The sequence below is a fragment of the Meleagris gallopavo genome, chromosome Z (assembly GCF_000146605.3).
Source record: "Meleagris gallopavo isolate NT-WF06-2002-E0010 breed Aviagen turkey brand Nicholas breeding stock chromosome Z, Turkey_5.1, whole genome shotgun sequence".
Lineage (NCBI taxonomy): Eukaryota > Metazoa > Chordata > Aves > Galliformes > Phasianidae > Meleagris > Meleagris gallopavo.
Genome location: NC_015041.2, coordinates 25645353 through 25661545, shown reverse-complemented (window position 1 = coordinate 25661545; position 16193 = coordinate 25645353). Strand labels below are relative to the sequence as shown.

At 39.8% G+C, this 16193-nt stretch overlaps 1 protein-coding gene across 1 annotated transcript in view; it reads right to left on the bottom strand.

Annotated features, from left to right (window-relative positions):
- RCL1 (RNA terminal phosphate cyclase like 1) overlaps nucleotides 1–16193 on the bottom strand; it is a gene marked incomplete at its 5' end in the record, with an annotated part of 31253 nt that overhangs the window by 13823 nt on the left and 1237 nt on the right. Inside the window, 5 exons of the mRNA XM_031557280.1 lie at nucleotides 2614–2739; nucleotides 6981–7105; nucleotides 8417–8491; nucleotides 14424–14599; nucleotides 15340–15411. Of these exons, the coding sequence (XP_031413140.1) occupies nucleotides 2614–2739; nucleotides 6981–7105; nucleotides 8417–8491; nucleotides 14424–14599; nucleotides 15340–15411 (574 nt within the window). The remainder of the gene's footprint in view (nucleotides 1–2613; nucleotides 2740–6980; nucleotides 7106–8416; nucleotides 8492–14423; nucleotides 14600–15339; nucleotides 15412–16193) is intronic.

Genomic DNA, 16193 nt, shown 5'->3' with positions numbered 1-16193 from the left:
AAAAAAAAAACAAAAACACCAGTGCTAATTAATCTTTGACATTTTCTGAAGTAACTTGATTTTCTTTTCTGTCACATTCAAGTACAAAACTAACATTCTTTAGGGATCCACCTTTTAGCATGGAAGCTTCATTATATAGCAAGAATAGCTACAGTACCAAGCAGGTGAATGAAAAAATAAAAAAAAAAGATTTACAACGCTTGCATTTCACGGAATCATAGAATCACAGAATTGCTTGGTATGGAATGGACTGTATAGCTGATCCAGTTCCAACTAGCAGTGGCAACAGTGGTGTGAAAGACAAGTCACATTTTGGATGGCCATGTACAGCTGTCACACCACAAAATGAAATGCACTGATCAAATAAACTGCACAAGCTGGTCAATAGCAGTGACTACATTGAAAAATACTGCTTTGTAGCTGAGAATCTGCTCTGCCAAATAGTGTTATTGTGCTCTTCGTATCTATTGCAGTTTCCTTGTAAATAAATAGGAGGCATCACTTTGGAGCAACCTATGCATTTTTCTCAGAGCTTAGCATCCTAAAAAAATGCTTTTATCAATATTAAAAAATACTTTTGCTAAAAGAAAGTAACAAATGGTAGTGTACATTGCTGGTAGATACTTGCTGAGAAAAAGTTATAACTAGCAAAAAAAATAGCGTAAGATCTCTGTATATTTATGTCCTGGAAGAACACCAATAGCTAGCCATTCAAAATAAGGTTGACTTTTCTCTACGTACAGCATTTCCCACAGTTATGGACTCATACTGCCTTCAATACCCAAACTTTTTAATTAAAAAAACTCCACTCACTCAAAATGGTAAGGAACATCACCAATATCAACAAACCACAAAAACAAAGCCTAAATACCAGTACAGACAAACTGTCCCAGTGTTAGAAAAGAACAGTTCTGCCAGAAGCATTTAAGTAGGGAGGGAATGAACAGATACTGGAGGTTCCCCACCCATATTTAACTACTCAGCAACACAAAAATTATGCTAAAGATGTTTTTCTCTTCCTCCTTTCCTCTGAAAGAAAGATCTAGACAGCAAGAGTGAAAAGATGTTGCTTCTTAGGGGCCATAATTTGGACAGTAATAATAACTATATCCCATGGCAGATTTTGTTAGCCTTCAGTAGCATGTGACAAACTGCCGAAACAAAATCATCTAGTGTCTCATGCATGTGCAAACAATGTTAGGAAACATCTGCAGAGATGAACACTCTGTTGTAAATTCAGAAAATTCAGAAAGTTTTTGTTCAGAGAGACATCACAGGTGGCAGAAAATGCTCAAATCTACTTCCTGAAGCTTTGGCACTGTGATAGGGACAGGGTAAAACACTCTACATTCTGAAATCAGGGCTTTGTCTAGGCTGGGCAAATGTGTGCTGAAATAATCCTTGCTGTTTTAATTCTTCATTGAACAGAGACTGCAATGGGAATGAGACGCATTGCTTTCCTTCCTTGTCCTGTCTACACATACAGAAGTAATAGGAAGCTAGTAACACAAAAAGCTTTGCTGAAATGGGACTGTGCTGGCACCATACTAATGCTGAATATGGTAGCACAGCAGCAGTAGAGATTAACATGCACCAGCAATGTGAAAAGGGGAACTCACCTTTTTTTTCCATGCAATTATTTATTTTTCTACATGGGCTAATCATGCAAGCAGAAAATACATTGGTGCTGCCTTAATTCATCTGAATTTTCCATATTATTGGTAGATATGAAAAAAACAATCACAAAATCCAAAACCACAACAACACCAAAAACTCACACCCTCAGAAAAAAAGGTTTCAAAATTTTCATTATTGTTAACTATCTAGACTTACTAAGGTGGAATATTAAATATGATAGAGAAGTAAGGAAAGAGGAAAGAAACTTTAGAATTAGTTAACAATTTTCAGACGTGTAGACTTATGAAATTAGCAAGTTATCTCAAAGATGGTATTTCCAAGAACAGAAACAATAAAAAAAAGCATGCACACTGGGAACTGAATATACAGGAAGATGACATACAAATTAATTATCCCAATTTCCAACTTCTAAGAAGTGCCAAGCAGATAGTGTTACTGACAGATATCAATAAAATTGTTTGAATCATGAGCATCACTTCTCTCTTACGCTGGCCAGCAAATCTCTAAGGAAATTTGAAACATTACTTTGCTGTTGAGAGAAAAGTTGTTTATGTCATAGTAAAGCAGAGAATAAAATTGTTTAGAAAACATTCAGGTTCCAACCTTAGTATTACCATTTCCATCAGATAGCCTGGAGTAAAATTCAAACATTAGTTTTCATATCACATTAGTGCATTCTGCAGTCACTTCTGTGATTCTGTAAACAGGCTTAAAACAGAATAGAGCTCAGGTTACCTTTAGTGGCAGTAATGATAAATTACATTGTTAGTTTAAGAAAACTACAGTATTTCTATCACAGCACTGAGTAAAACTAATGATTCATTTCTTTTTTTTCCCCTATAAGGAATATTTATTTAATGTCAGAAATAGAAAACAATGGCCTACAGCTCAGTAAAATTACAGATCAGAATATGCTAGCAGGCAAAAAAAAATATACACCTACACTTCTTCTTCCTGTAAATACTGGATACTCACTTTCCAGAGCTGACCCCTTTCATATGGTCTGTATAGATATAAATATCTGGGAGGAATTTGTTCAGGATGCTCCTTGCAGATTCCACCATTCTGTTTGCCATCTGTGGAGACACTCTGACAGAATACCTGTATTTCTGAGCTAAGGAACTGTGATAATGAAAAATAATTAAGAGACTGGCAAAAATAGTTAAGAGGTCCCAGTACATTCTTTCAAAAAATGTAGTTTTGTCCTACACATAGAATCCTTAAGAGTTGGAAGGGACCTTTAAAGGTCATGTAGTCCAACTTCCTTGCAATGAACAGGGACATGTACAGCTAGGTTAGGTTGCTCAGAGACAGGTCCAGCCTGGTCTTAACTGTCTCTGGGGATTGGACTTCCTTGACATCTCTGGGCAACCTGTTCAGTTCCTCACCACTCTCACTGCAAAATACTTTTTCCTTATATCCAACCCAAAACTCCCCTCTTTTAGTACGAAATCATTTCCCTTTGTCCTAATACCACATGATGATGCTGAAGAGTCTGTCCCTTTTTTCTTCTAGCTTCCCTTCAGATATTGAAAGGCTGCTATCAGGTCACAACAGAGCGTTTTCTTCTTCAGGCTGAACAGCCCCAGCCCTCTCAATCTGTCCTCACAGGGAAGGTATTCCATTCCTTCAGTCATTTCTCTTGCTTTTCTTGGGAGGCTCTCCAACAGGTCCATGTCTCTGAGGACTCCAAATCTGTATGCAGTTCTCCAGGTGAGGCCTCACCGGCACAGAGGTGCAGGATCACCTCTCTCAACTTGCAGGCCATACTTCTTTTAGTGCAGCCCAGGATACAGTTGGCTTTCAGGGCTGCAAGGGCACAGTGCTGGTTCATGTCCAACTTGCCATCCACCACTACACATAAGTTCTTTTCAGCAGGGCTGTGCTCAATCCTTTCATGCCCCAGCTTGTATTAGTAGTGCAAGTTGCCTTTACTAAGTGCAAGACCTTGCACTTGGCTTTGCTGAATCTCATGAGGTTATCCTGGGCCCACCGCTAAAGCCTGTTTAGATTCCTCTGGATGGCATCCCAACCCTCAGGTGTTTCAACTGCACCCACAGTTTGGTGCCATCCATAAACTTTCTGAGGGTACACTCAACCTCATTGTCAATGCCATTGATAAAGTATTAAAGAGTATCAGTCCCAGCACTGATCTGTGTGAGACACCTCTTATCACTGATCTCGATCCAGACATTGAGTTTGACCACCACTCCTTGGACTTGATCCTGCAGTCAGTTCTTCACCCATTGAACAGTCCACTCATCAAAACCATACCTTTCCAATTTGAAGAGAAGCATACTGTGGGGCACCGTGTCAAAGACCTTACTGAAGTCTAGATAGATCACATCAGTGGCTCTTCCCTTGTCCAATGATGCAGTTATACCATCATAAAAGGCTACTAGATTGGCCAAACAGAATAATCCATCCATGAATGTAAGCTCATTTTCCCAGCAAAGCCTGTACCTACAGATCATGTACTTAGTGTGTTCTAAAGTATTTTCACTGATGTATCTTCAGGTGAGATACACAGAACATCTATAGAAACATCAACTATTACTGCGAGGTAAAACCTGGTCTTAGAGATGTCCTTCAATAATTTTATCTTGCTATTCTATCATCCTCGATAGTCTGCTATTCACATCCTAGGAAAAGATGTTGGTGGGCAAAATTATTCTGAACTAAGCAATCCTTCCCTTCCACCTTAAAGTGGGAGAAATTGGAGAACTGAAAATAAAACAAAAGTTTTACAAAAGAAAAAAATTTAGAAGGCTAAAACTTTGCTGTCTCTGGCTCTTTTGCAATGCTTTGATAAATTTAAAGTCTCTAGTGCTCTAGTCACTCAACATTCAAACATAACCATTCCAAGGAAGAAATCATAATCTTTCTGCACATCCTTTGTGCCCTTTTACTCAGGTGCTACTTCAGCAGTATTCTCAAGAGATATTCAAACCTATGACACATCTGTACTCAAAATTCCATCTCAACCAATACAGACTCGTGCTCTGCATTTAAGCAGCCACTGCTTATACTTACACCTGGCAACACAGAGAAACCATCACTCTCCTGCTGGCTGAGGGGAACTTTCTTTTCTACAAATTTCTATTGTCTGCTCTTGTGGAGTAGGAAGATGGAAAACTTCAAGATCTTAAGGGTGAAACCAGTAAACAATAATAAAGAGAACTGATCATTCTGAAGTTGGTGCACTCAACATTTTAGACGATTATAAGAAGTTACTGCAACACAAGATACCTAGCTGTAAGTAAACAGATTTGTTCAGCAGCGTCTTGAAGGATCAAAAATGCACATGTGAAAGATCCAAGGACTTCTGTTTCTAAAACATTTTGTTTTCCTCTGGCTTGGATGACCACTTAGTGATCAGGCTAAAATAGGATGACTTCTCACTTGGTGTCACGTCCTGCCAGGAAGGAGAGGGAAGGAGTGACCAGATTTACCAAAACTCCAGGTTAGATTAAGGTAAAATGATATGCAGAGGTCCACACTCAATCATCAGTTTTAACAAGAATCTATATACCACAATTATCCCCCAGATACTGGGAGTCTAATACTTAGATTCTATCTTAAACTACGCAGTAAAACTGTATGACCTTAAAGAACAGAAATAAGTCTCACCATTACTGAAAAACTTTATGAGAGATATAGCTTTTCAGAAAGTGAAATAGGTCTTGAAATTACTTAATAATTTTATGAGATAAAAAGAGCAAAGAGAGAAAACTGAGTAAAATGGAGAAAGCATAAGAGTCAGGAAAACAGATGAGAAAAAGACTGATCACCACTCTAATTCAAAAGTCTGATTTAAGGAGTTCCAGTTTCAGCCCACAGTACTGGAGAAGGGATAGAGCGTGGTGAATGCACTTGTCTGAAGGTCCAAGTCTCAAAACAGCAAACAGTAGGATGTGAGGAATCAATGACAACAGCTACCCACTGGAGGTCCCTTTCATTTTTTATTCCTTTTATTCCTGCTAGGTCTACAGGTGCGCTGGCCCAAGGTTGTAGGCAAGCAAGTCTGCAATAAAGCAGGATGGGTAGACCAGTATATCAACGAAGCAGGACTATTCTGCTGAGAGGACAGGATATCATACTTGCTGATAGCATACTCTAGAAGTCAGAAAATGTCTTCTGTTGGTCCTTTACACTTGGCTAACTAGGCAAACTTTTACCTCTGAGAAGAAAATCCAGTTGTTCACATACATCAACCAAATCCACTGAAAGTGCCACAGGATGGTATTGTGTGCTTTAAAGTCAAGCTAGAAAAATGTCACTAAAGCCACTGCTTCCCCTTTCACATAGAAACAGAGGACAGAACTACATATTATAGAAGAGGACAAAATAAAATGACTGTCTTCTTGAAAAAACATGAAAACAGCCACTACAAGCACACTGAGATGCATCCTTTCTGTTCTACAGCTCATGCACACAGTAAAGCTGCTCTCATTTGGCAGTGCTGCACTCATCCAAATACACAGTTGGAATAGAGGTCAAAGCATCCCATTCTTGCATACATCTATGACAGCATGCCGTAAGATAAAAGCAGAAATGTGTCTAGAGCAGGAAACCAGCCCCAATTCCTGCTTTTCTTTTGAGTGATCAAATCTAGACTACATTTGAGATTCTTGTTACAAATCGAACTGCAAGCTGGACAATGCTCAAGAGAGCCAAAGCTCATCAATTGTATCATTTAGTATATGCTGCCTAGAATGGATTTCTGTGTCTTCCTATAATAAGAGTAGGTTCATAACATATAGCATAGAGGTAACAAACCAAAAATAGAAGACAACAGAAAAAACATTACATATTCTGCCCTTTTCTTTGAGAGGGAGTAAATCCCTCACTACTTCCCACTCCAGTGGCATTGCTGCAAGCAAAGAGTTACCAAATTGCTTTTGGTAAGCCAACAACAAGATCAGTTCATGTATGTGCAGTGAGGCACTTTTATGCTCCCATCCAAAACTCTGCACTCTGCTCATTAACAACCAAAATGCCAAGTATTCAATGTATAGCAAAACTACATTTGTTCCTATTGGATTACGACAAGGTAACATTCCTGTTAGTGCTGCTACATGGAATTTCTTGCTATTGAAAATATTTTAGATCTAAAATATAACAGTACTTTTCATTTACTTGTTTACTGATACTTTTTGAACAACAGTGTTCTGAACACGGTGCTTTTGAGACATGCTGATGGAATCTGCGTTCTCACTCCGTGAAAAGTGGCCCTGTATTATCTGCATGAACACAGGTATGCTGTTGGGATTTCAAATTAGGAGACTTACTTTTTTCCCTTAAAAGCAAACTTATTTAAAAAGAACGTAAGGGAAGGATACGCAGTTCCTCTGATGCGCTTGATTTTGCCTGGGTCAGTGAACTGAATAGGCTGCAAGACCTTTCTCACTGGGCAAGCAAATAATATCTCTCCACCTCCTTTTGGAGGCATTCCTCTCCGGCTGATCTGAAAATAATAAGAAAATAGGTTGCAAGGAGCACAAAGAATATATATTTAATCAGACATGATAGATTTAATTTCACTTAAACTATAATGTTGTCATTATCAGTAAGGAAACACGAGTAAGAAAAAGACATCCTAAAGGCAGAAACAGATTTTTTTCCACCAACCTATAAGCAATAAATGGTTTCTTTTACATTCCCCTCCTCCCCCCTTGTTTCTCTCATTTCAAATACAGTAGGCATGGATTCCCAATGAAGGGGAAAAAAAACAACACGACTATCAAAAACAAAGACAATCGGCAAAAAAACCCAAAACCCTACAATATTTACCAGGGAGGCAACACTAGTTCACTTCCGTTAAATATGTATCTCACTGCTGAAGAAAGTGTTATCTTTTTGATGCTTAACATGCTTACGTGGGAATCAAAAATAACAAATTCCCTCCTTTTTTGAAAGCCTTGCCAGCCCATGCTGATCCCACCATTCCACCCAAGAAGCAGGGCAAGCCAGGAGGCAGTCCCAACCCTGAGCACTGGGAACACCCCATGGATAGAGATTAGATAGGTATGACAATGGGGAACTGGAGACCAGGACTGCTGTAGCACCACCCAGGCAGAGCCTGATGATGTCAGCAATGTTGCAACAGATCCTGGGCCATTGGCAGGATGAGGGAAGAAACTGTGAAGTCATAGAGGAGCAAGCAAAGACTTAAAGTGGATTCTAGGCCTTCATACATTTTAAATAAGTCTTTCCTAGTTAGAAACATTATAGTTTCTACTCTTGAGCCTATTCTACACACAAATTCATTATGTCTGTAAAAAGTAGTCTTTAGAGAAAAGTTTCTTTACTATACACGATATATTCCAAACGGGAAGTAAATCTTAACCAAATACAGATCCAGTACCTTTGCTGGTAAAGGAGACAAAAGATTGAATTATTAATTTCTAGCCCTAAGCATGGGGCAGGAAGAACAGGAGTAAAGAAGAAATTACATTAAGTGAAGAGGAACAAGAAAGCAGAAAGGTTTCTTAATTTGCAAAGATCCCCAAGACACAGAAAGGTCACTTGAATTTGTCATCCTCTCTACATACAGCCTTTGCATCTCTATTCTACTACAGACCCTCAGCAACTGCATGTGTGCTATGTTGAGACATGCCATGAACAAGACAAATACTATTATGTAATAATATATATTATTTAGATAGGAACAGATATCTGCTAGAAACAGAAAAGGGAAGCAAGCATATAGTCCTGTGAAGCAGCTGAAAGCATTGTTCCCATGTATGTTTAGAAAGAAAGAAACATACTCTCATACCTTGATTTCCAGACTTTCACCATCAATTCCAAATTTTTTCAGTAGTGGTAGAGCTGTTGCCTTAAGGACGTCAACCTACAGAACACATAGTTTTAAAAGCAGACCCTTTATTGAAATTACATAAGTCAGTAACTTAAAAGTCGTATGAGATGCTAACAAGGATGAAGCTTCCTGTAAGAGTAAGCACTCTGTGGGCAGACATAGAAGGCAGAGAGCTTCATTTACTCTTAAATTATCACAAGATCTCACTACTCACAAAATATACAACAGCAAACTATGGAGATGGAATTTCTTATTCTGGATTTCTTCCTTAGTCTGACTTCTGTTATGGTTCAGCTAAAACTGCTCACTTGTTTCTCTGAATGTGGTTACCAAAAAAAAATAATTATGCTGTTATGAAAAAATTCTGACAACTGAAATGTATGATGAGCATATTTTAGAGTAGCCCCTTGAACTGGCAAGGAGCAACCTTACTCTTTTGCCAAGAATTTCTCATCTGTTTCTGGAAACAGAAGCTTCTAGTAACTAGAAGAGTCTAAAGTGAATGAAAAATCATTCACTTCTCTTGGAGCCACTTACTCACTAGATCTAGGTCTCAGCTAGATTTTCCTTGCCACAGCTCCTTCTGTTTTGCTAAACTAAGACCACAATGACTGTCTGATGTCTTTCTTCCACTGAAACTTTAGCACCAAATGTGACAAAACGAATTTAAGCAGAGCAATAGCAAATCATGCAAGACAAACAACTTGGATGATGGACCTTGGAAAGATGGGACCAGGACAGCATGACCAAAGAGGAACTAGAATTCAGGTGGAGAAAGAAACAGGTGCACAGTAGACAGCACTTTGAGCATCCTTCTTCCCATGGTTTCAGCCAGAATTCATGACCCTTGAGTCTCTGCTTTGCAGACAATGCAAGCCCCAGTGAAAGTACTGAAAACCTGCTTGAGTCACCCGAGTTGCTACAGTTCTCATTCTCCAAATTTTGCTGGTCACCATACTTCAGAGAGATTTTGGCTTGCTTTCAATGATATCAAGTAGGAATCAATATTTTAATGTCTTCATAAAAAAATATGTAAAACAGAGATTTATGTATTTAAGAAGCACATGGTAAAGCCCCTTACTACCTTACTTCTGCCCTTCAGTAGTATTCACTAATTCCACTGATTTGACTTCTGAAGCAAAATCCTCTAATAACATGTATATGGACACACATCAACATACGTGAATACCGCTGGCCCAGGTGATAAAATTTCAACATACCGATCTGGTTTGAGTAAGATTAAAAAAATATTTCTTCCTTTTTCTTCTGAAAATGCACATACCATTGAAAAAAAAAAAAGCTTCACTGCATAGATGGAAACTCCCTTCCTCTCCTGCATATCCACTTTTGCAATTCTTTGGATTAAAATTTGCCTGGAAGAAGACTGTTAGGGCAATGCTGGAAGCTGGTCCAATCTTAAGTCTGGTTTGGTTGTTCCCAAAAGTTTCAAGACTTGTTACAGTGTTTGGTCTCCAGAGAAGTCCAGATATGATACCTATCAGGTATAGATGCACAGTAACAGACTGTCTCTGTTCCAGATTTACAATCTGAGCAGAGAAGGTAACTGGCAGTATGTGAACAGTGGAAAAGACTATTCTGATTAAGAGAAGGATGAGATCATGCAGGAGTGGTGATTACTTCACTGAAAGTGAAGACAACAGCAGAACTGAGATTCAAACCCCTATTTTCCAAGATCCTGCCTATCACTCAATCATAAAACTTTCAGTTCCCCTTGGAAGGGCATTATTCCATCTCTAGAGCAAACAATACAATACCAAGGTGTACCACAACAAAAGCATTACACAACTGAGGTCATACCGCGCCACAAGTGCCAACAAGTTGCTATATCCAAATTGTTTGTTCATTAGTTGCTGAACCTTCTCCTGTAAAGAAGCTGACAGTAACTAAAAGGAAAAACCTTTAAAAAACTTCTAGTGACATGCAGAATCTCTTAGCTAGCAAAAAGTGCAAAAGACAAACAAAGACATATTGGTATGTGTTTGTTCCCTTCCTATGTAGCTATTAGCTCCGCACAGAACATTACATTTGGTGACTGGATCTATATTGTGTGCATGTGCACCAGAGTTCAGCAAATTGAAAAAAAAATAAAAAAAAGGTGAGAGGAGTTAGTGGGAAAAACTTTTGCTTTCCTGGAGTTCTAGACAACTGCTGAATTCTGATTAACACTGAAGTTCATCATTCCCAAGCCCAAACTTTGTATCCTAGTCTCATGCCATCAGAAAAGTCATTTCTGTGGAAAGTCCCATGACATAATGTTTGTAAACACAACCATTAAGAACAGTTACAGACAAACCAACTGTAGCACTGTGTATCTGTCAGAGTAACAACGTTAGAGAAGGAAATGGAAATACAGGAGTGATGAGCTGTGTGCTACTACCACTCCTTTCAAAAAAGGGGCCTTTGGAATCAACAACACTGCATAGCTGAAAGCAGGAGATAGGGATGAGAGGCTGGCAAAACCACCTTATTTTTTTGAGCTCAAAAGGGATAGTATGTGACCAATCATGTTTAAGTGTCAAGATCTGTATGTAAGTTGTCATATGCGTAGATGTGAATTTGTCCATTCACCCACAGATGACAGATGTAGACAAGGATACTTCTTTACTTCTTACAGAGTTAACCTAACTCCAAAATATAGACATATATTTTTGTTTACAAGATACAACATCCTTCTTACAAACTAAGCTAAACTTCAAAATCCAACCAGACAGACAACATAACCTCCAACACAGGTGAGCAGGTGCCTTGCCTTTCATATCTATGAACATGAACTACAGAGGCACATACATGAAGAACAACAGCAAAAATGCCTTGTTCATTTTAAACTAATCACAAAGTATTAACACTGGTTTTCCCTCCCTTCTTCCCCTTGGACAAGCAGAAAGAGTGCAGAAGGATAGACCAACCTGAGCATCTTTTGAGAAAAGCATAAATACATTTTCACCCAGTTGCTAAGCACCTTCTATCTACTGAACAATATAAAGCCCAGATCAATTTGAAATCAAGTTTCCAGGTATTTAAGCACCAAAATCATTTAAGGTACCACTTAAAACTGTGTGTTTAGTTTCAGCAGCCTGCAGAGATGTGTAAGGTACAAAATACATTGTAAAAACACTTTATGTTGGTGTTGTTTTAACCAACAAGCACCACAAAGCCATTTACACATTTTCCCTCAGTAGGATAAGGAAGAGAATGAGGAAAAAAAAAGCACATCTCATGAACTGAAGCACAGAATAACAGAACCATTTAAATTGGGACCTTTAACGGCAATCTAATCCAACCCTTCCAATGAACAGAGACATCCACAGCTAGATCAGGTTGCTCAGGGTCCCATCCAGCCTGACCCTGAATGTCTGTATGGATGGAGCAGCCACCACCTCTCAGAGCAACATGTTCCAGTGCTTCACTACTCTGAGATGGAGTTTAATAGGATACACAAGGAAGGGAAAATAATAAAAGAATACATAAAATAAGTGATATATAACACAAATGCTCACCACCTGCCAGCCAATGCCCAGCCAGATCCTAGGCAACAGTAGCTGCCTCTCTCCTGATAATCATCCTGCTAGCCAATTTCATCAAGTTTTATTGTTCATCTTATGGTACAGAATACCCCTTTGGTACCCCAATTTGTGCCAGCTGTTTTGGTTGTGTCCCCTCCCAACTTCCTGTGCATTGCCTGCCTCCTCACTGGCTGAACAGCACAAGATGCAGAAGAATACTTAGCTCTGGGTAAACACTGCTCTGCAACAACTAACACACTGATGAGTAATCAATGCTACATTTATTATTATCAATATTAGCCTCTACAAAGAAAATAAACTCTGTCCTAGCTGAAACCAGGACAAATGTGCTGGTCAGTCACCCAGTCTGAAATTTATTCGGACAATTTAAACAGACATAAGCCAGACTTAAACCAGTTTTAGGAACCATTATCAAGTTACCACCATTTAGGAATTTACTGCTGTTAGCTGAGTCATACTAACTAGCTGTGCTCCGCAACATGACAAACATAAGATACAGTGCATTAGCACACAACTCTGCATTTTACAACTACTAGAAACACACTGTAAACTAATGGAAATTAGCTGCTGTAACCCCAATATCATTCTGTGCCAGAGCTTAGGCAGGTATAAGTCCCTTTCAAGCACAAACTAACTGGCTCTGGTTCTGACATCCCTTTCAAGTAAGATTGTTTAATTGTTGGCCAATATACCTAGTGCCTAAAAAGGGTTAATTCCCAGAATCAGGACTCAGCTACTTAGATGAGCATTCAAACTTAATTGAAAGCAATATTCAGATTGGATTGCTTTTCCTCTTTGACTTACTTAAGAAAAGAAATCTCTTCATTGCAGTGAAAAAAATGTAGTCTATGTAACAGCCTCAGTAATCTGGTGGTCTTCTAAGTGGAGTGATGGCATTGATGGATCAAGGAAGGGCAACTGATGCCATCTATCTGGACTCCTGCAAAGCCTTTGACATTGACCCACACCCGATCCTTATCTCTAAATTGGAGAGAGGCTGACTAGTGGATAAAGAATTGGTTGGATGGTCATAGCCAGAGGGTTGTTATCAGTGGCTCTATGTCCAGGTGGAATGGGATCAGAAGAGATGTCCTCCAAGGGTCCATCTTGGGACCCGCACTCTATAACACCTTTATCAATGATGCAGACAGTGGGATTGAGTGCATCCTCAGCAAGTCTGCACACAACACAAAGCTGAGTGGTGTAGCTGATACAACAGAAGGGAGGGATGCCATCCAGAGGGGCCTGCACATGCTTGAGAAGCGTGCAAGTGAGAATCTACTGAGGTTTAACAAGGCCAAGTGCAAAATGTTGTAACTTGGGTCAAGGCAATCCCAGATATGAGTACAGACTGGGAGAAGAACTCATTGAGAGCAGCCCTGCAGAGGACCTGGGGGTCCTGGTGGACAAAAAGCTGGACATGCACCAGCTGCATGCACTTGCAGCCCAGAAGGCCAATGGTACCCTGGGCTTCATCAACAGAGGAGTGGCCAGCAGGGGGAGAGAGGTGATCCTGCTCCTCTGTGCAGGACCAGTGAGGCCCCACCTGGAAGTCTGGGGCCCCCAGTACAGGAGGGATGTGGAGAGGGTCCAGAGGAGTTCCATGACAGTGATCAAAGGGCTGGAGCACCTCTACTATGAAGACAGGTTGAGAAAATTGGGCTTGTCCAGCCTGGAGTAGAGAAGGCTGCAGAGAGACCTCACAGCAGCCTTCAATTGCTTAAGGAGAGCTTATAAGAAAGAGGTAGACCAACATTTTATACAGTCTGATAGTGACAGGACAAGGTAGAATGGCTTTAACTGTAAGAGGGTACATTTAGATTAGATGTTAAGAAGAAATGTTTTACTTAAGAAGATGTTGAGGCACTGGAAGAGGCTGTCCAGAGAGGCTGTGGATGCTCCGTCTCTGGAGGCATTCACAGCCAGGCTGGATGGGGCTGTGGTTGGCAACTCTGCCCATGGCAGGAGGATTACAATCAGATGACGTTTAAGATCCCTTCAAATCTAAGCCATTCTCTGATTCTAAAAGGATCAAAGATTCTTTCTTTGTCACAGCCAACTTTTATAGACAATTTCTTCTTTTCATAGCAAATCAGTATGTAATGGGGTAGAAACAGTCCTAACTGTGTGAGAAGTGAATTAGCGGAAGGGCCTCACATGACATTTAGAGGATTTTCAGATGAGAAAACAGAATCAGTACAGAGCAGAAAGTTAAAGGGTGGAATATTGAATGTAATGGGGAGAGCAAAAAGGGAACAGTTCAGTAGATGCTCATTTTATCTAGACAGCTTGCTGAGAGATGCAGTAATACTGCATACTGTGAAATATTATAAAAAAACACAGTATACTTTATAGACTTCTTCCTAATCTTTATTTAGAAAGAAAGAATCCTCCTCCAATACTTACATTTTATTACTTACCGAAGGATCTACTCTATCATTTGTTACTCCCCTCAGGACAATCTTCAGTGGATGTTTCATGAAAGGTGCCAAACAGAGTAGACTTTCTAAGTAGTAGCCAATACTGCGGCTAGGGCTGCAATCATGTTCCAGTGAGCCCCCATATAGAAGACCAGGCTGATAATACAAGGTAGTACCTGGGAAAGAAGCCAGTGAGGAAAAAAAGAAATTAGAGCAATGTCAGCATGCTAGCCATTACTGTAGCATAAAGACACTTTGCAACCAGGAACAGTAGATTTTACAGAGATTGGCAGCACTACCACCACACTACTTCAAAGACCACAGTAAATAAATGGGTCAAGGCAGATGACTGTTTGTCTTGCACATCATTTCTCCTCCTTCCTGCCCTCCTCCAAAATTAAGAAACTCTAAGCTATCCCCAAAATGCTGAAACAAGCAACTACCATCTTTTAAAGAAGATAGAATGAAATTATGCTCTGTTGAAAACCTGCCTCAGTATATCCAGTGGCATATTATCCACTTTACTGACAAACCAGTCCTGAAAATCCATACATAAGAGAGATAGCTGAGATTCCCACATGGGATGCTTCTTGATCAAAGTAATTGTAACTCCTCCTAGGAACATGACTTGGCAAGTACAAACCTTGCTTGGTTTGGTGACTTTCCTCTGCTAGGAGATCCAACATATTAAACAGAATATTACCCCTCAGTCTTGAGCAATGCACCTCCTTTAGTGCACTGCACTCTGGAGATGCGTGATCTTTCATGTATTCCTTTACTACAAAGCTTCTGTGCTTAGTAACATCTAATCCATGGAGTCAATGCTATCTAAACACCTACCTGTCAAGCTGCAATTTTTACTTCAAGTGATAGAGCCTAGAAGACTGCAACAGAGGAAGAAGAGAACAGATCTCACCTGTTTGGTTTATCTCAATCCTAGAGCCATTTGTCACTTTGTCAATAAGGCGAATAAAACATGCTTCAAAGTCTGAGGAGCAGAACAAAGAAATAATTTTATAGTTACTTAAATTTACTCCTGAAAACAGCAAGAAACTTCAGCATACCAGACTTAAACATTTTCCTTTGCATAAAGCAAGTGGAGAACAAATGACAGAAGCTGCTGCATCTGATCACCCAAGCCCAGGATAAAGCTGTTAACAAGTTACATTTTGCTTACAATAAAGGTAATGTTTGAATGTTCGTACAAATCCTAGCCAACAGAACCCCACGTAAAACCCAAGTACAAAAAGCTAATGACAGCTTCCCATTATCTTCTGTAACATCATAGTTTAGAACTGCTGTTCAGATGTGAAGTGCTACTGAAGCATGGGCACCACAAGCTACCTTGAGATGTTCCAGTTTTCCATTTTCCAAACTATTAATGGCACTGCTAAGACTACAAAAAATTAATTCTTCCCATCACTTCTCTGGATGTGATGTCCCCCAGTACAAGAAAGACAGAGATCTATTGGAGATGGTCCAGAGGAGAACCATGAAGATGATCAGGGGAGTGGAGCACCTCCCTCACGAAGACAGGCTGAGGGAGCTGGGCTTGTCCAGCCTGGAGAAAAGAAGGCTGTGGGGTGACTTCACTGCAGCCTTTCAATACCTAAAGGGAGCCTACAAACAGGAGGGGAATGAACTCTTTGAAAGGGTAGATAACTGCAGAACAAGGGGAAATTGTTTTAAATTGAGAGAGGGGAGATTTAGGTTGGATGTCAGGGGGAAATTCTTTACAGAGAGAGTGGTAAGGTGCTGGAACAGGCTGCC